The sequence below is a fragment of the Myodes glareolus genome, chromosome 17 (genome assembly GCF_982192425.1).
Source record: "Myodes glareolus chromosome 17, mMyoGla1.1, whole genome shotgun sequence".
NCBI classification, from domain to species: Eukaryota; Metazoa; Chordata; class Mammalia; order Rodentia; family Cricetidae; genus Myodes; species Myodes glareolus.
In genome coordinates, this window is record NC_142042.1 from 20,278,732 (window position 1) to 20,299,724 (window position 20,993).

Genomic DNA, 20,993 nt, shown 5'->3' on the forward strand with positions numbered 1-20,993 from the left:
CCTGAAGAGATGGCTCAGAGGTTAAGAGCACTGGCTGCTCTTCTAGAGGAGGTCCTGAGTTCAATTCTCAGCAACTACATGGTGGCTCACAACTGTCTATAATGGAATCTGATCCTCTCTTCTGGCATGCAAGTGTACATACAGATAGAGCACCATATACATTGAAGAACCAAAAGTTCCTCCATTTTGTCCTTGCCTCCATCTTGTGTCTTGTGTAAGCTATTTCCCATAAAACATTCCAGTCCCCAGAAATGGCTAGGGGCAAAAGTAACAGGGTAGACCTCTGAAAAGTACAGGTAATTGCAATTGCAGAATGTCCCTACCCCAAGGTCAGCTGATAAGAAAACTTGACAAGCAACAGGTGAGGTTCAAAAATAAAATTTCTGAAAAGTCCCTAGACATAAGCCAATCAGGATTGAATCCGTTACCCAACATCCTGTTGATAAGTAAAAATTAGTAAAAAAAGGGCAGTTTCGCCGGCGCAAGAAATCCAATTAGGTCGAATCAAACCAAATCAAAATGCCCATCATTTTATTAAGAATGACTCTCTCAGGTGGCTAAGGGCATGGCAGGGAGACAGGACAGCAGGGAGCCCATGCAGACCCCTAAATCACCCGTTTTTCCTCTGGGAGCCCACTTAAATACCCTGTGGGAGTGGTCCTGACCCCTCCCTGGGGGGTCAGGACCTGGCACGCTGGGATTTGGAGTCCAGAGCAAAGCAACTCCCAGGCCAGGGGCTGGGGCTACGCTCCCAACTTAACACCTGCTAATGTAATTTTTCTGTTTTTTTCCTTTAAATAATAACCTCTAGAAAGGCAGGGTACCTCTTCTTGCCAGTTGCTTTGACGAGGTCCCTGCTGGCTTGTATTGTGCACACAATAAACCTTGCTTTTTGCATTTCTGTGAATTGATCTCCCTGGTGGTCTTTTGGTATCCCATGGACTGGGTATAACATACATAAAATAAATAAATCTCATTAAAAAAAAGTTGCTATGGTCATTGTAGTAGAAACTCTAAGTCGGTTGTTCACAACTACCTGTAAGTCCAGTTCCATGGTCATTATAGTAGAAACTCTAAGTCGGGTAACTCCAGTTCCATGGGATCTGATGCCCTCTTCTGACCTCTGTGGGCACAAAACGCCCACACATAAAATAAATTTTAAAAACTAATCTCACGATATAAACCATGAATTACTTTAAAAGTCCCAAAGTCTTTAAAAGTTCAGTCTAAGGTTGTTGCCTGTTCCCTTCTTGTACCATCTTTCTTGGGGTTCAGGGAGCCTCACCAACAGTGTCAGAGGAGGTGAAGTGTCACCAGGCTAAGCCAGTGGGTGAAGAGAGTCGCTACTCTACAGATACTTCAAACCACCATGGAAGATGTAAATACGGTGTAGGATCTCAACACAAGGCCACGTGGGGTGGGTGGAATCAGGTGAAAGGAACTTCGAGGCAAAGTGCCTGGATAGCGTATTTGAACAGAGTAGAAGAGTTCAAAGAGGAAATCAGGGATGGAAAGATCGGATTTGCTACTTTTCTTTCCTAGCTTGCAGGGTACAGCTAATAGCTTCATGACTCTGTCCCCTTTTTGAAAAAGAATTTTCCAGCAAAGTGTAACTTCTCCTTTTCTCCTATCTCTTTTGGAAACATACTTTCCCTAAGACTTTGGGTTTCCCAACACGTTGGGCTTCCTTACTCTTTCTCTAAAGTCCCCCCCCCCCCCCCCACCATGTATCTGCTTGCTGGTCATGTGTCTGACTTGCCAGCTTAAATGGCAGGGCCTTTTCCCTTCTCTCCTCCTCTCTCTTATGGGCAGCTGTGTCACCTATGGGACACAGCACTGAAGTTTGTCTCTTGATTGCCTCGGGACTTTCTCTTTTAAACTCTAACATAATCGCCCTTGAGCTTCCATTTGAGTTCACTGTCCAGTTCCCTTTTTTATGAATGAGACTGAGAACCCCCAGGGGACCCTGATTTCTCCTGTATCAGGACCTCCTAGAGGTTACAGGCAATTGTAAGTCACCTCATATGGGTGTTGGGACAGGAACTTGGTTTTCCGCAAGAGTTTTAAGTGTTCTTAGCTGTACAGTCATCTCCCTGGCCCCATCACCTTTTAATAAATGTTATCTAAAAATAGTTGTTAATTGTGACAATAGTACTTTATATTAGGCTTGGAAGCAGCACTATCGGATATTAACTAGAACCTAGGAGGTCAGCAAAATTTTAATGAGTTAACTGGTGTTTGGGGCTGGATCTTAGAATCAGAAATAGAATCAGGTGTGGTGGCTCATGTCCGAATACTACCATTTGAGAGGCCGAGGTAGGACTGCCACAATTCAAGGGCAGATTGGGCTGGAGTGAATAAAAAACCTATCTAAACAAACAAACAAATAAACAACTATTCATCAATTATTTCATAAAATGATCAAATAGGGCAGCTATTTGCAGATGTCAGTATGGTGCAGCTTTTCTGAGTCCTAATTCAGAAGAATGTAACTTTTTCTGTTACATTTCTTTAGCCCTCATCGTGAAGCTCAGGACTGATCAAATATCCTCAGTTGAAAATGGTGTGATTGTCTGTCTTCCCCTTCTGGAAGCATTTACAGCTTTCCTGTCTGGTTCCCTCTAGACTCTAATAAAGTCGTTCTCGTTTCCTTTGAGCCTGTTTTAAAGTCTTTTATTAATGAGACTAAGATCCCACTGAGGGCAGCGGAAGTAATCTAAATATTTTCTATCAAAAGAAGTATGATGGCACGAACTTAACCTTTGGAAGACTGTTTTGTAACCTTCACCACCTTGAAAAATGGTGTTTCCACAAAGGCCTTGCTGCTACTCCATTCCTGAAACTCGGTGGCCTGGAGTGACTGACCTGGTTCCTGCTTTCTTCATTTCCTTCCCCCTGAAAACTAGGCCACCCCCTAAGCATGTGTGATGGGATTCCACTCAGTGGGGAAAAGACACAGTGCTCAGAGTAAGAATAAAAATCTATCACGTTGCCTGCTATGTGCTTGCTGCTTGAATGAAACACACACTCTTTACAAAAGTAAACACTGATTTGCCATTTAAAATAATAATAAGGTAGTGGGGGAAAGGCACTTCAGGTTGGGGGGACATGGCATGGTAAGAAACTGCATGATGGAAAAGTGGTGTGTTTGTTCAGCAGACAATTAGGCATTCACTATTGCAAGAGGGCAAAGTCCCAACATAAAGAATTGTGATATAAGAGGCTCATAAACTGAGCCAGAGCTCAAAGCATAAACATGTTTTGAACTTCATATTGCAGGTGACTCTTCAATAGCTTTCTGTCTTTTGAAATATGAGAATTTTGAAGAGTACAGGTCTGTTATACCATATAGACTCTCCAGTTTGGATTTGTTTGATATTTCCTTCTGATTAAGACTAGATATGCACTTTTGGGTAGGATACCCAGAAAAGATACCCCAACTTCTTCATAGTTTAAGAAAATGTACAAAATTGATTTGCTCTTTACTGGTGATTTTCACCTTGACAACGTGTTTCTCCACTGTAAATTAATGCCTTCCCTCGATAATGTTATGTAGGGAGTTATATAATGAGCTGTGTAGAGATATGGTGAACTATAGAAAGCCCTTTGATCTAGCAAGTGAAAGAGGAGACACACAAAGTTCTAGCTAAAAGGATGCTTATTGATCCTTTTACAGTAAATAGCAAATAGAAATAGTCCGTATTTCTATTATTAGTGGATTTGGTTTAGCAATTATTCATACAATAGAATATACGTAGTCACTAAAGTATGAGACAAGTATATTAGTAGCAATAAATAAGTTTGCAATATATTAAAGAAAGCAAGTAGCTATATTGCATTATATATTGTATATATTAAAAGCATATTTTAAAGCTTTTTTATTATTATTCTGCGTGTCCATTTGTGCCATGGGACGCCTGTTGGGGATTAGAGGACAACTTTGTGTGCCGTGGAATAATCTTTCTGTACACTGTGAAAATGTATTGTTCTCACTTTTAATAAAAAGCAAATTGGCTGAGATCTAGGCAGGATTATAGGGGCAGAGAGAATGCTGGGATGAAGAGGACCGGAGTCAGAAGAGTCAAGTGAGACATGGAGAGGAAACAGGAGGAGCAAGATGAAAGAGTGGTAATGCTATACAGCAGGATGTAGATTAATATAAATGTGTTAAATTCTAAGAGCTAGTTATTAATAAGTCTGAGCTATAGACCAAGCGTTTATAATTAGTATTGAGTCTCCATGTTGGTTATTTGGGAGCTGCTTGGCGGGAAAGAAAATTCTGCCTGCATTTGGACAGTTATTTCTTTTCTCCACCCTTACTTGTGTTCTGGGAATTAAACTCAAGTTGTTATGTTTGAGGGGCAAGCACTTTATACATACCAGGACATTCTAAATCTTTCCCAGTTGTGAACGTTTCTGCCTGAGAAATATTGACACAACCCTAAGTCCAGAGGTACATACAGTGGAATATAAATCAGACATCCACTGATAACACATCACATGGGAATTTATTTTAATTCTTTGAGATCAGTGAGTTGGCTCAGCTGGTAAAGGCACTTGATGCCAAGTCAAGTGTGTGTTCTATCCCTGGGACTCACAGGGTGGAAAGAGAGAACTCTGCAACTTGTCCTCTGACCTCCAAATGCCTACTACAGTATGCATGGGCCAACACACACACACACACACACACACACACACACACACACACACAGTAACTGTAATAAAGAAAACAATTCTTTGATATAAATTTTATTTTTATTTATGTGTATGTGTCTGTGTGAGTTTCTGCCATATGTACAGATGACCATGGCAGTGTAGAATATTATTTTAAGATGTATTACATTTGTTTATGATGTGGAATATTTGCTTAATGATGAAAAATGTGTTGCATCCCTTTATGTTGCATTTGTTTAACTCTGTGAAGCTGTGTTTCTTTGCCTGTCTAAATCCTCTGCTTGGTTTAATAAAGAGCTGAACAGCCAATAGCAAGACTGGAGAAAGGAAAGGTGGGGCTGGCAGGCAGAGAGAATAAAAGAAGAGAAGAAATCTGGGAAGACAGATGAAGGAACAAGAAAAGAAGGAGAAGAGGACTCGAGGGGACAGTCACCCAGCTACACAGCAGGATACAGAGTAAGAAGTAAAAGTATACAGAAATAGAGAAAGGTAAAAGCCCAAAGGCAAAAGGTAGACAGGATGATTTAAGAAAAGCTGGCTAGAAATAAGCCAAGCCACGGGCCAGGCATTTATAAAAAATAATAAGCCCCCATGTATGATTTACTTGGGAACTAGGTAGTATGCTTCCCAAAAGAGCAAAGAGCCAAAAAAGTAAAGAAAAACCAACGACTCTATGGAGGGCAGAAGAGGAAGTGAGATTTCCAGGGTTATAGGTGATTGTGAGCTACTTGACCTGGGTCCTAAGAACTGCATTCAGGTCCTCTGCAAGATCAGTACGCTCTCCTAACTACACAGCTGTCTCTCTAGAATAATTTTAACATAATACTTTTTATTGACAACAAAAGTAAATTTGCATTACTAATGAGACCTATGGGCTTGTTCCTCTAGCACTAGGGAGGCAGAGGCAGGTGGATCTCTGAGTTCAAGGCCAGCATGGTCTACAGAGTGAGCAGGCTGTTGTGGTGTGTGCCTTTAATCCCAGAACTAGGAAGGCTGAGCTTGAGGCCAGCCTGGCCTACAGAACAAGTCCAGCCGGGATGAGGAAGACACAGAGAAACCCAGTCTAGAAAAACTAAAAAAAAAGAAAAGCAAAGAAAATTTTGGTTTAATATTTGACACTATTGGTCATAGAGTATATTTAATGTTTTTCATAATTGATTTATAATTGTCAAGGCTGAGAACTCTGCTTTGTATAAAAACATAGTACAAAACGGCAGAGGTATGTTTTCTTTCATTTTAGAAATTATTGGAAATTCTGTCTAATCCAAAGCCAAAATCTACTGAATAATTTTTAAAAATGAAATTCAAGTCAACATCTCCAACAGCAATCTATAGAAACAAACACTCAATTCACTATGCAGAGTTCTAGCCACTACAGTCACAGCTTCTTTTTTATTTATTTATTGTGTTCTGCCTACATGTACACCTGCAGGCCAGAAATTGAACTCAGGACCTTTAGACGAGCAGGCGGTGCTCTTAATTGCTGAGCCGTCTCTCCAGTCCCAGTCACGGCTTCTTAAAGTTAATCCAAAGATAGACTGATTTGATACATGATGAATGATGGAAGGAAAATACTAGAAGTCATTGTTTTCTGTAATGAAACCATTATGCTTAAGAGCAAAACACCAAGTATGGTAAACCAAAACAAACAAAACACTGCAATTCACAACATTCCAGAAGTCTGCAGCAGCGGGGTTCAGGCAGCATTTTGCTGGCAGCATGTTTCGGTACCCACAGGCAATGCAGAGCGGGCATGCAGTGGGCTCAGAATCAGCTCGGCAGAGAAGTCTTGATGCACACGTTAAGTGCTGCTGGAAAAACTTGCGATGCACTTCGTGTTTAATTTTGAATGACTTTTGGTTGTTAGGCTTTCAAAAACCTTTCACAATTGCCACATACTTCGCGACCCCCACATTAGAAGTCGTGAGCCATAGTTTTAGAAGCTGGGGTTTGTAGTCATATGTCATATACAAACATACACATATGCAGTTGCTGATATTTTCTGGTTAAATGTATACATTTTTATTAGAAGCTATAGAGTATAACTATATATACATATACAGCAAAAGTTATTAAAGAAAATATGAGCTTTTCTGCTCTGTTAAGGTGGAAAAGATGAAAAATAACAAAACTCACAGCATTTAGTTGATGATCAAATAAATACCAGGTTTTTGCTTTTTGTTCTAGTGGCAAAAACAAGTTAGCAAAGAGTAGCTCTGGGACGTACTGATTATGTGTATTTGAATGATGTAGGCGACAGGTTTGTAACTGATAAACTCTAAAAGTTTTTTAGCTTCCACGTTGCTTGATTAGCAGAATTATTTTAAACTATAAAATCAGATTCATATAAAAATTATTGGTATTGAACAATCTGACAGTTACTAGCACTATTTATTTCAGTGGCAGGGTGGGAAGGAGAAATGTTCGAGGATTTCAGTCCTATCTCTGTTCCATTGATTTTTTTTTTGAGAATGAGCATTATCTATCTATCTATCTAATCTATCTATCTATCAATCATCCATCTATCTATCTATCTATCTATCTATCTATCTATCTATCTATCTATCTATCTATCTATCTATCTATCTATCTATCTATCTATCTATCATCTATTTGAGGATCAGTCTTGGTCAAGCACTGCCAGAGAGAAGCGCAACTCAGAAAAGGGAATTAAATTCCCAGGAAGCGCCAGGTGAACCAAGCAGAGGGATCCACGCCCTTTCCAACCACCTGTGAGAATTGGGAACACCGAGGGCTCAGGAATTTCGCGGTCCGCGTACCGACGTCACGCCCGCCGCAAGAAGGCGTCCAGACAACTGAAGTAGGCTGCAGGGTCTCCTCGGACCGCACGTGGTGCCGCCGGCGAAGCTAGGTTAGGCGAGCATGGAGAGGCAGGGCGAGCCGCTGGGCGAGCTGCTGGGCGGGGCGCCACTACGCGTGCGCGGCGAGGGGCGGGGCAACAGTGGAGCGCGCTCCTGGGGAGGGCGGGGCGCTGGCTGCGCGTGCGCGGCGGGGGCGGAGCGCGCAGCGTAGGGGCGGGCCCGACTCCTCCCCGTCCGGCGCCTGGGTTTACGGGCCGAGCTCCTCCTGGGCTGGTTCTGTCCCCTCCCTCGGCCTTTCCTCCCTCCTCCTCCTCCTCCTCCTCCTCCTCCTCCTCCTCCTCCTCCTCCGGCAGGCAGGCAGCATGGCGGCGGTGGAGACGCGGGTTTGCGAGACGGACGGCTGCAGCAGCGAGGCCAAGCTCCAGTGTCCCACCTGCATCAAGCTGGGCATCCAGGGCTCGTACTTCTGCTCGCAGGTAGCCGCCCACCCCGCGCCCCACCGCCTCCGGGCCCTGCCTCCTCCCCCACGGGCCTCGGAGCGGCCCGGGCCTCGGGAGCCGGCCGCCGGCTCTCGCGGGAGCGGAAGCTGACCCGCGGCGGGTTCGGGCCGCGCATCGGAGCTGGGGAGGGCGGCCAGGTTGTGGGAAGGTGGGGACGCGCGGGAAGCGATGGCCCGCGACCTCCGCTGGAGCCGGGGTCGGGTCTGGACGCCGCGGGCCGCGCTTCGGGGGCTTCTCTTCGGTGCCTGTGCCATCCCGGACGGAGACGGAAACGAGCCGCCGGGGCCTCGGGGTGGCCGCAGGCTCCTCAAGAGGGGAGCTAGTTCCAGCCTCATGCCTCTCCTGTTTTACTACCGTGCTTTGACATTTCAGCAACTTTGGATGTGGGAGTAGTAGAGAGGGGTCTGTGTTAATTCATTCTTTTCCGTTGGCGTCTCAGATTATTAATGGAGAGAACCGGTGAGTTAAAGAGATGAGTCACTTGTGTTACTGAAGTTCCCATGGAGTGAAAGGACAGTTCCCTCAAGGGTTATGCCTTAAGGCTCTGATGTATTCGAAGTTTTGTGCAGCTGAGCAAACCCAGAACTGAATGGACTCTGACAGAAGTGTGTGTTTACTGAACAGTGTTTGTGTTCCGTTGTGTTTCGAGACTCAGAAGGATGACAAGGCAGCAAGAAGTAGTTATTATTAGGCTCCTAGTTACAGTTTGCTGATGAGGGGCATATCAATATTTTGATGATAAACTGACGGGGTCCTGGGAGAGGTGAATTAATCAATAGTCCAGAGGTTTTAGTATGCTAATTCCTATGAGATTTTGAGTAAGTGAAATTACTTAACTTCCCGAGTTCCAGTGTGAGCCTGCATAGAGAGAATGTGTATTTCACAAGGTTGCACTGAAATTAAGGTAAGGCCGTGTAGCCCTACAATGTAAGGCGTTTTAAAGGATTCCAGTTCAATTTAATACTGATATCTAAATACAGTTGAATAAGAATAGTTATGTGGCCAGGTGGTGGTGGCGCACCTCTAATCCCAGCACTCTGGGAGGCAGAGGCAGTTGGATCTCTTGACTTCCAGAAACCCTGTCTGGGGGAAGATAGTTATGTGAAAAGAGCAAGACCAACTATTTGCGAATATAAAGTACTTGCAAAGATAAATGTAAAATTAAAACTTATGTTTAAAAGCCTTCACAATTATAGATAAGCCATTGCAAGAGATCGTCACTGTTGTATGGGTCTTGTTTTTATAAAGTGTATGATCCTTGACCTTGCTGCTGTTGTCATTTTGCAAAACGATGCTGTGGAGAAGTGGTTCTATATCTAAAAATAGCATTAGGGCTATCAACCCGGTACAGGGCCTCTCGTGACTTTAATATTTTACAATTCTAACTTTCTGAGTTCTGTGTGGAGCCTGGATTTAACAAAAACTTGCTGTGAAAATTGTGACCCATCTGAGAAGATTAATGTAGTCTACACAGTGTTTACAGTTGGGAGGTGTAGTAGCACACCCCTTTAATTCCAGCACTCGGGAGGCAGAGGTTGGTAGATCTCTATTAGGCCAACCTGGTTTATATAGTGAGTTCAGGGCCATCATATGGCCTGGGAATTGAGCCAGGGTCCTCTGGAAGAGCAGCCAGTGCTCTTAACCACTGAGGCATCTCTCCAGCTCGACTACTATTTTCGTTCTTTCTTTCTTTCTCTCTCTCTCTCTTGCTCTCTTTTTCTTTTCTTTTTTTTCTTTCTCCCTCCCTCTCTTTTTTGAGATAAGAATCTTACACACATGTAATAGAGAAATAGAGGCCATGAATTTAAAAAAGAACAAGAGGATTTATGGGAAGGTTTGGAGAGAGGAAAAAGAAAGGGGAAATGATGTAATTATATATTAATTAAAAAATATATATAAATGCTTAGAAGATTTTTGAAAACTTTTTATCATCAAGCGTAGGTGGCATTTGTCGGAACATCTAAACTTGCTTATGGTAGGAAGAGTGTACCCATGCTGGAGTCTGGAGGTGTATTACTAGTATTGCTGCTCTGTCATCAGACACTCAGTGGCTTATGCTGTCTCTTCATTCCTGTTATTAACTGCCTTGGCCATTTTGTAAAATTTGTCACCAGTTGGTTGTAGTGGTTCATTCATTTCTCCACTGTAATTCTTCACTTTGTAAGACACCACTCAAACCAAACCAGACCAGATCTTATGTATAAAAGTCGTTTTTCCCACAGTTGGATCATGCTTATTTCAGTGAGGAGATTGTCACTACTTTTGGTGTTCTGACTCCACAGTTAGGGTAGCTTTTCTCAGGCTGAGCAGATTGTCTTGCTGTAGTCATGGCTGTGTTTATACTCTTTACTGACCCTGAATGTCACTTGTCCTGCGGAATCGCAGCTGTTCTTTCAACCCTAGTAAAGCCCTTGATCAAGTCATTGTAACTTTTCCTAAACACAGTGTTTCACATAAGTTTTGAGACTAAGACATTTCCTTCCTATTGGGCATGTTCTTTTCACAGTGGTTTGTTTCCCTCTGCCTCTCATGCTTCCTTTTCCTAATACCAGCCTCCTTGTCTTTGGAACCAAACCAAACCAAACCAAACCAAACTACAGAGACTACTATGATAACACCATAACTCTTAAAACATTTTAATGACCTGCAGTTACCTTATTTTTAGAAAACAGTGTCTTTGATCAGAAGGTGAGCTATCATTTTCATGGTTGAATGCTAATTTCCTTGAACTATGCAGCAAGTGGTCAGTACGTTTGGATGGATGAGTAACTGTCTGAAAAGGCAGAGGTTCCTCTGCTGTTATTTCTGGCTTCCTTGTCTTTTGGAAATGGGGGCACTAATAGTTCCTACCAAATAGTTTTGGTAGATGAAATGAGTAGATAAGGCACTGATCAGAAAAGTAAACTATATAAATAATAGCTCATTTTATTGTTAAAAATGCTGTATTTTATGTTTAAACATAAAAATATTTTTATCTGAGTTTTATTTTAAGGGAATTTCTTCCTTTAATGGAATAAGACTTATTATCTTTAAAATTGATCTTTCTAAAGATCGTAATATTTTGAGTGTCTTGATGGGTTTCCTTTCTTACTAAATTAATAATTGTATGTACTGTTGTAGGGAAAGGCTGCTTGTTTGGCTGGCTGCCTGCCTGGGTAGCTTAGCCCCAAAATAACCACACAGAAAACTGTATAATTAAATTGCTGCTTGGCCCATTTGCTCTAGCCTCTTATGGCTAACTTTCACATCTTGATTTAACCCATTTCTATTAATCTGTATATTGCCACGTGGCAGTGGCTTACTGGGAAAGATTTAGCATGTCTGACTCTGGCGGCTCTCTCTGACTCCGGCTCCTTTCTCCCAGCATTCAGTCCAGTTTTTCCCGCCTACCTAGGTTCTGCCCTATCAACTAGGCCAAGGAAGTTTCTTTATTCATTAACCAATGAAAACAACATATAGACAGAAGGACCTCCCACACCATTTCCCCTTTTCTGTCTAAACAAAAAGGAAGGCTTTAACATAGTAAAATTACATGTAACAAAACAGTTATCAAGCAAGAATTACAGTTACAATATTTATATCTATTTTATCTTTTATCATAACAAAGGAAAACTATAACTATCTCTTCTTAAACTCCATCAAAGACTCCAGAAGGATATAATATAACCTAAGTAAACAGAAAGTGCATTGTAAGCAACTTCCAAAACTCTAGAATTGACAGAGACATCTTGCTGCCTGGATAGTCACCCAAAGTTTTTCTGTACTGTTGGGGGATCTACTTCGGCCTACAGGCCCATAGTATCCAGCAGACTTTTTCACAAAGCAGGAGATAAAGTCTCACAGACTCTTTCATGAAGCAGGAACCCCCAAAGGATCATCTCACCTTTAAGCAAGTTCAGCAGTCATTTTTCTTCGGTTACTGCATGTCCAGTTCAGAAGTTCAGGCAAGAGCAATTTCTTGCCCAAATGGCTAAGGAGCCTCTTCGCTGCCCATCTTTTCTTGAAGTAGCTTCATGAAAGTGCTGCCAGGAGCAGATGTGTCTGTCATGAAAAGTCTTAAGTTCTTAAAGATTTTAAATGCCATATTCTGAAGGTCTCTGAAAGATTGGAAGAATATATAACTGAAATATATCTTTATACATCTAGAAAATCTAACATGACTACAAGCTTGACTATTATAGATGATTATCCATTAATAACCTATATTTCTTAATTACATTTTTTAAATGAATTACACAATCACAGCACTTCAATCAAGAGCAGAAATATATATACAACAAGATTGACCATAAATTTGTATCAATAAACCAAGATTCATACCAATGCCAATTATTCATATCTATATTAATGTACCCTACTTTCTTTGCTTGTAAGAGTTTTGTTTTTTTGAGATGGGGCTGAGGATTACTCATTTTTGTGTTCTCTGAAGTTCCTTGTGGTGCCAGTGTGCTCTCAGTGCATTGACTGAAAGTTGAAGGAATGGGCCTGCTGTGGAAAGTGAATTCTACTCTTATATTATTTTTTTATATTAATAGATACAAAGGTGTATATTAATTACTGTCATTTATTATGGCTGAACTTAAAATTTCAGTTTCTTAACTGCTGTTATTTAACAAGGTTCTGTGCTGTTCATTGTCTTGCCCTGAGCCAGGTGATTGCCTGAGAAGGAACTAAATGATGCGTTGTTGTTTGTGGATTTCAGAGCTAAAATGTCAGTGACTGTGGCTAGGTGGAAGGAGACTGCTTTTGCTATCAGACCTGGGTGTCGGTCTTTGCTCCAATAGCCTTGGATAACTCGTCTTCTAACTTGTAATAGAGAAAGGACTGATGGATGGTACCGCTCTTAGAGTTAGGAAGAAGGTGAATAGGATCGTGTACAATGCCTAGCCTAGGGCTTGGTAAATGTTTTCAAGACGGTTATTACCTTATTTATCATTTAGATTTATTTAATCATGTGTGAGAATGTTGTCTGCATGTATATTTGTGTACCATATGGGTAGGCATGGTGTTCTTGAGGTCAGAAGCAGTCATCATATCTCCTGGAATTGTGAGCCACCGTATGGGTGCTGGGAACTGAACTAGGGTCCTTTGCAAGAGCAGCCAGTGCTCTTCATTGCTAAAGAATTGCTCGGGCCCAAACCTCATATATTGAAAGAAGGTTTAAAAATATTTGAAAGTAAATGTTTAAGAACATTTGGATATGTGAGTTCGAGGCCAGCCTGTTCTACAAGAATTAGTTCCAGGACAGGCTCCAAAGCTACAGAGAAACCCTGTCTCAGAAAACAAAACAAAACAAAACAAAAAGCATTTGAGTAAATTATTATTATTATTTTTGAAACAAATTCTCATTCTACAGTCCACAATGGGTTTTCCCTAAGGATTTGTGGCAATCCAAGCCTAGCTTCTTTATGCTGGGATTACAGGTATATACACCACTATGCCCAAGTTATGTCTTGGGCAAGTTCTTGCAACCAGTTCTTTCAAAACAGCAATGACAGACTACTAACTCTTTATTCAGTCCATAAGTTACTAGTTCATACTAGATGTGCATTCCCATCAGCCATCAGTCTCTTCTGTCCTTGTTCATCTGTGATGCTGTCATTTGACACTTGGCTCACAGGTAGGCAGCAGTAGGTGTTTCTCATCCAAAATGTCTTGTGACATTTTGTAAAAATAGATAATCAGAAGGAATTGACCAACCAAAGTGAAAATATGACAGACAATGATAAATGATAATGTTGGACATAAAATTTAAACCAAATACAGAACTGTAAAAGGCACATTTCGGGGGCAGTTAGGTAGATGGGACAGTATGAGGAGCATTTGCTGCTCCCACAGAGGACTAGAGTTTGGTTTTCAGAGCTCATATGAGGTGGCTTACAGCTGCCTTAAAATCTCAGCTCCTGAGGGTCTCATGGCCTCTCCTGGCCTTTGTGTACGGAACTTCATATGAATGCAACGTACACACAGGGCGTATACACAGACACATACACGCATAAATAAATCTTTAAAATAATACATGCTGGTGATGTGGGATTGTTGGCATTGCAGGCTTTCTAAAGACAGCTAGATATGTAGCCAGAATGGGCGTGGTGTGTGTCTGCCTTTTGGCGGAAGTGTTGGAAGTATATCATCTCAGGGGGCATCGGTCATGCTGTAAGTGAAGTGCCTGACTGGATGTTAGGCATTCAAGTAAATATAAAATGGTTCCTTACCGTTTGAGACAAATATTACGTAACCAGCTGCATAATTTAAGTCGTAAAGACTATTAAAAAGACAGTGCTATGCAAAGGGGTAGATAAGGGGGGGTCAGATTATTATGTTAAGGATGACCATATAGCAATAGTAGATATCAAAGACAAGAGGGGGTCAGATTATGTTAAGGATGACCATATAGCAATAGTAGATATCAAAGACAAGGGGGGTCAGATTATGTTAAGGATGACCATATAGCAATACTAGATATCAAAGATAAGGGGGTCAGATTATGTTAAGGATGACCATATAGCAATACTAGATAACAAAGATAAGGGGGTCAGATTATGTTAAGGATGACCATATAGCAATAGTAGATATCAAAAAGACTTTCCGCCTAGGGAACAGCCAATACCGAGGTGAGCATGTGACTGTCGCCAGATATGTACCCAGAGTAAAGGCTTTTTTTTTTTTAAAGATTTAAAAAAAATTGTGTGTATGTGGGTTTGTGGATGTGTGTGTAGTGTCTCCAGAGTACAGAGAGGGCATTGGATCCCCTGGAGCTAGAGTTACAGGCAGTTGTAAGCTTCCTTATGAGGGTGCTAGGAACAGAACTTGTGTCCCTTGAAGCTTGTGACTGTTAAGCCATCTCTGTCCACATTTGTAATGATCCACGAGGTTCTGAAGAACTGCATAGTACTGGCTTTTAATACAGACAGTTCTTGCTTTGCTGTGAATGATAGGGTAGAACTATAATGGGAGCTGATTCTATATAAAATAATCTTTTCAGCCAATAGGAAAACCTAAGTTTTTTATACCCACTACTTTTTTTGGGTGGGGGGGGGCGAGTTAAAACATTGAGAACTCTCTAACTCTTGGTTACTATTTTCATTGCTCTGGCCAACTTCCTGAGGAGAAAAAACTCAGGAGGAATGACTCTTTTGACTTACAGTTTAAGGAGGGATTTATAGCTCATTGTAGTGAGGAAAGCTGGTGGGCCAGGCCTGAGGCAGCTGGTCACATTGTATCTGTAGTCAGGAAGTAGGACCAGACATTAGATCTCAAGGCTGGCTCCAAAAAATCACTTCTTCTAGCGGGGTTCCTTCCTTAAGGCTTTACAACCTTTCCAAATAATACTGCCATCTAGGGAGTAACGTTCAAACACAATACAGGGGTGGACTGGGACAGGGCTACCCTAGTACTATTGAAGGCACTACACAGTCAGGCTGAACTATAACTCTAACCCTAGCTTAGATTTCTTGAGTTGATGGCCTACCTGCCCGCCCACCCTCCCCTCCCCTCCCCTCCCCTCCCCTCCCCTCCCCTCCCCTCCCTCCCTTCTTCCCTCCCCCCCTTCTTTTCTTTCCCCTCCCTCCCCCTCTTTTTGGGATTTTGAGACAGGCTTTCTCTCTAACAGCCTTGGCTGTCCTAGAACTTGCTCTGTAGACCAGGCTGCCCTCGAACTCAGAGAGATCTGCCTGCCTCTACCTCCTGAGTGCTGGGATTAAATTAAAGGTGTGTATTGCCACTGCTGCCTGCTGATGTCATTTCTTAAGCTTTTTATAAATATATATTTTTCAAACGTTTGTGTTTCAGTCTATTTATTTATTTATTTATTTATTTATTTTTGTTACGTTTTGAGGTACTGTTTCAATGTGTAGTCCTGACTGGCCTGGATCCCACCTGCATGCCGCTGCCTCCAGATGGGTGGGATTAATGGCATGTACCATCATACCCGGCCATTAACTGTTTCTTCTGTGGAACAGTCCTTAAAAATGTTTCTGATTAAGGAAGGCCTGAAACAGGTTTCCTTGTTTTTTCTTTTAGGAATGCTTTAAAGGAAGTTGGGCTACTCACAAGTTACTACATAAGAAAGCAAGTAAGTAACACTGTTTATCCTTACACCCTTGGCCTTGGATGCAGCTGGTGAGCGAGCATTAGAACTTCTCTTAGTTCTGAAAGTAGAATTCTGACTTCTAGAATTATTATTCTTTGGTAATATATAATAAAATATATCTAATCACATGTTGTTTCATTTGTTTAATATGAAAACATGAGGTCTTTGCGAGGGTAGATGGCTCTAACTTGACTAGTACCTGATAGTGCCCTAATCTCTTGGCACCCTCTTGTCTTTGCTAAAAGTGTCTGCATATTGTAGGCAGAGGATACAGGGGCTGTTTGATTTTATTTGGCCAGATCTCTGTTGCTCTGTAGCTGATGATGATTTTAAATCCTGACCTCCCTATTTCTACCGCCCAAGTGCTGGATTATAGGCATGTGTTACCAAACCCTGTTGATTTTTGGGGGTGTCTTGTATTACCCCACAGACTATTAACTGTTTCTCAGCCATTGTCAGCCACACTGGTGTGGCTGTTATTCAGATAGCCTTTCTGTATCAGCTCCTCATCCTGTGAACATAGTTATTAGTGTGGCTGTTATTCAGATAGCCTTTCTGTATCAGCTCCTCATCCTGTAACATAGTTATTAGTGTGGCTGTGATTCAGATAGCCTTTCTGTATCAGCTCATCCTGTAAACATAGTTATTAGTGTGGCTGACCTGCCGTGGTTTCCTGGCAATCGACAAGGCCTTGCTGTGCATAGAGCGCTGCCCTCTGATGCTACTGTTTTAGCAGGTAGTGTGCTAGTTGCTGTAAACTTTCTGTCTTGGTGATTTTGGGACCTTGTACTCATCTGCCTCTGTTTTCTAGGAGGTCGTTGGTCTAATGAAGTTTGTTAGATTGCTCTACCAAAGCATCTGAGGTTAATCAAACCTTCTTTGAAGGAAAAGGGAACACAATTGTTAAAAGATATCTTTTTTGTGGTGGTATAAAGTGATATCTCTGCTTAATGGGAGTGTTGGGTTATCCATGAGAGGAAATGTAGTCTGCCAGTGGGAAATACTGTAAGTGAAAGTTTACCAAAGCATAAAGGAAGAGATTTGCTGCGTTGGGTTTCATCCTTGAATGAAAGTGTATAGCTTGGAGGTCATATATTTTGGGCCTTATAGTGCCTGAAGTCTGATGTTCCTGTCACTGTGCCTGTGTCTTATCTGAACCTATTGCATTGTGGTTTTTGAAAAATAGCATCCAGCGTCCTTTGCTTTTGCAGCTGTTTAACAGGTTTTGCTACCAGCCTCAGCTCATTTCAGGATTATTAGGAATCTAGTACTTGTCTAGGATTAAACGGATCTTGAAATGTAAGCTTACTTAAATTTTCAGGTGTAAGTGAGTTCTGTATAAAGATTAGAAAAGAACTTGTGTTTCAGCCTTGTTTTTCTTAATAGCTTTTGTGTTGTTTGTTTGAGGTCTGCTTTCAATTCTTCTTTGAAAATACTGTTTGTAAAAGGGCAGGAATGTAGATCAGCAGGGAGATTTGAAAGGCCTCCTTTCCTTTCCTTTTTCCTTGTTTCCTTCCTAGGAGGATGGTAAAGCACAGCCTTTTTGAACTTGTTTTGAGACAGAATCTAGATTTTTTTAAAATTTCATTTACCATTTTATTTGTATTTATGCTTGCATGTATAGGAATACATGCTACACGGTTGGAAGTCAGGACTTTTGGAGGATATAGTTTTCTCCTTTTGCCCTGTGGGGTGTTGGTGCCTCCTTTATTTACTGAGCCAGCCATCTTGGATAGCCCTGAGCCTAGTGATGGAGTATTCTGTGTGACCTGAACTTAATGGTCCTCCTACTTTAGTCTTCCAACTGCTGGAATGACAGATGTGGGCCACTGTGCTCAGCAAAAGCCTGGATCTTGTTTGTCCTGTCCTAGACTTAAGGAGACGTTCTAGAGGGTCCTGTTTCAGACAGACCACTTAATGCTAGCTTTACCTGAAGAATTTTCAATAATACTTGAATCTAGTGTCAGTGAATGGAGCCCATTTTTGTTTGGGGTTCAGAAATAGTTTTGTCTTGATAAAAACCTTCACTTAAAAACAGTGCTTGGAAGACCTGTATGGATGGGGGAAGACTTTGGACTTCCCACAGGGCAGGGAACCCTGACTGCTCTTAAGACTGGGGGGGGGGGGGGAAGGGCATGGTGGGGAGGGGAAGGGAAAAGGAAGGCAGGGAAGAGTTGGAAATTTTTAATAAATAAATAAAAAAAATAAGAACAGTGCTTGGGGGACTTGGGAGATGGTTCAGTGGTTAAGAGCACTGGTTGCCCTTCTAGAGGACATGGGTTTAATTCCCAGCACCCACATGGCAGCTCACAACTGCCTGTAACTCCATTTCCAGGAAATATGGTGCCCTCACACAGACATACACACAGGCAAAACACCAATGCATGTAAAAATAAATCTTGGGGAAAAAAATAAAAGAGAAATAAAACGTTAAAAAAAGCCATTGATTGTTTAAATTGCATTTCTTTTAAATGTAAGTTTGCTGTGGGGCGATTTAGGATCATTAAATCATTAAATAAGAGCATAAAATTCAGCTGTTATGTCTGAATTCAGATGGGAAGGTTTAACTCATATGTGTTATTTTAAAGTTAAGTTTGTATGAACTGACATTGTAGAGAACATGCGTTTACCATTGGTTGCTGTTCTGTTTGAGACTGTACAGCAGTGTCTAGCTGCTTCTTCCCTGGGATCTGAGAGGTCAGAACTGTGAGCAGAGCACCACAGCAGCCGTGTCGTCAGGTTAGGTTGGGTGCTTGCTAGAGCTCTGTGCCTGTGCGCTCTGGTCTGTATTCAGCTAAGTGAAAAGTAAAGTGCACTGCTGCTCAGTAGCCTGAAGACCGAAGCATCTTTCTCTCCTCTCACCTTCATATCTGTTTCTCTCTCTCTCTCCCAGAAGATGAAAAGGCGAAACGGGAAGTGTGTTCCTGGACCGTAGAAGGAGATGTTAACACTGATCCATGGGCAGGCTACCGGTACACTGGTAAACTCAGACCACATTATCCACTGGTGAGTATGTCAGGTAACTGGGATGTATCATTGTCTTTAACTAGTTTTCAGTTTCCTGAAACTAATGCTTGTAATTTGTATGCCAGTAGTGAGTAACGAACAGGATTGCCTTCAGGAAGGAACACCGTCCATTCTAGAGCTCGGGGTATATTGTTTGGGAGCTAGTAGGACAGTAGGCAGTTGTGGAAGAAGTGGAGATTTTAGATATAAAGACTAAAACGTTATAAATTTTAAATAAGAATGGGATAAATGTTCTCTCTCTCTCTGGCTTTGGTTTTTCAAGATAGGCTTTCCATTTGTAGCTCTGGCTGTACTGGAACTCACTCTATAAATCAGGCTGGCCTCAAATTTACAGAGATCTACCTGCCAATGCTGCCCAAATTCTGAGATTAAAGGCATGTGCAGCTATGCCTTCTGGATTCAAGAGTTTTAACATGAGAATTCACTTAAGTTGAAATTTGCTGCCCTTGAATATTTAAATTGACTTGTACTTTTTTTCCTTTTTTTTTTTGGTTTTTTGAGACAGGGTTTCACTGTAGTTTTAGAGCCTGTTCTGGAACTAGCTCTTATAGACCAGGTTGGCCTGGAACTCACAGAGATCCGCCTGCCTCTGCCTCCCGAGTGCTGGGATTAAAGGCATGTGCCACCACCACCTGGCTATGTCTTGTACTTTTAATAAAATGAATATGTACTTAATATAAAATTTGGAAAGCTACCAGACACATACGGATGTTTCTGTATCCCCTTCCAGTGATTGTGTCTAGGAATATGTACTTTTTCCTTTTTGCTCTGAGATGCAACTTTGTTCCAGTTTGGAGCAAGAGCCTGGTGATTTTAATTTTTTTTTTTTAAGATTACTCCTCTTATTGTTTAAATTCTGCATTTCTATCTCTGTGTGGGTATTTGCACATGAGTTCATGTGCCAGCAGATATCAGAGGAGTTGGGTCTCCCTGGAGCCACCTGATGAACGTGGTGGGAAATGGGTTACGTGTTAAACACTGGCCGTTTCTCCGGCCTCATATCTATGAGCTCTCCTTTCTCAGACGTATGTGTGCACTGGCACAGAAAGTAAGCTTAGCGTCAGTGAACGGACTAGGCTCTTACAACATTAGCATGCCAACTAGAATTCTTTCATTTCATTCATTCATTCATTCATTCATTCATTCACTTATTTGGGTTTTTGAGATAAGAGTTTCTCTCTGTAGCTTTGGAACCTGTCCCAGAACTCACTCTGTAGATCAAACTGGCCTCGAACACACGCAGATCCTGCTTCTGCCTCCCTACTGATGGGATTAAAGGCGTACACTCCCCCCCCCCCCCCCTGGCCTGGTTTAAAATTGACTTATTAAAAACTTCTGCCTGAGCTCCACTCTTCAGCCTTCTTCCCAGGTTTATTTTACTAGTTAATAGATGCTGAACTCATCTTGTTAATGTTTTTAGATGCCAACAAGGCCAGTGCCCAGTTACATTCAGAGGCCAGACTACGCTGACCATCCCTTAGGTAAGTCCTGCTTGCCTGTGTTTTCACTTTTCCGTGTGTGGGCTTGATTATCACTGCAAAGGAAGGAGTGCTCTTCTGTAGAGCGTTTTCAGTGCTGGACATGTAAATGTAAACTTTTTTTTTTTTTTAAAGCCACATTAGAATATTTAAGATAAAGATTTTCCCCCCTCTAGGAATCTGTCCAGTTCTGAAAACAGGGTTTATGTGGCTATTAAAGACAACATTGAGAAAAATACTGTATTTTGTATTAAATGAACTGCCAGATGGGAGGGAAAGGCTTTGATTTTCTTTTTGCTCTTAACCTAAATTAAGGCAAAAGTAGATTCTGAAGGCCCGAGTGAATGCCTCACTCCAGACTGGGCTGTAGCAGCGTAGAGGATGGCGGTGGTGCTGGAGG

General features: G+C 41.8%; 1 protein-coding gene across 1 annotated transcript in view; it reads left to right on the forward strand.

The window, feature by feature from the left end:
• The first annotated feature begins 7,815 nt into the window (after positions 1-7,815).
• Positions 7,816-20,993, forward strand: part of Metap1 (methionyl aminopeptidase 1) — a 32,463-nt gene continuing 19,285 nt past the window's right edge. The window contains exons 1-4 of the mRNA XM_085677641.2: positions 7,816-7,972; positions 16,019-16,070; positions 18,982-19,094; positions 20,536-20,596. Coding sequence (XP_085533767.1) covers positions 7,859-7,972; positions 16,019-16,070; positions 18,982-19,094; positions 20,536-20,596 — 340 coding nt within the window. The 5' untranslated portion in view covers positions 7,816-7,858. The remainder of the gene's footprint in view (positions 7,973-16,018; positions 16,071-18,981; positions 19,095-20,535; positions 20,597-20,993) is intronic.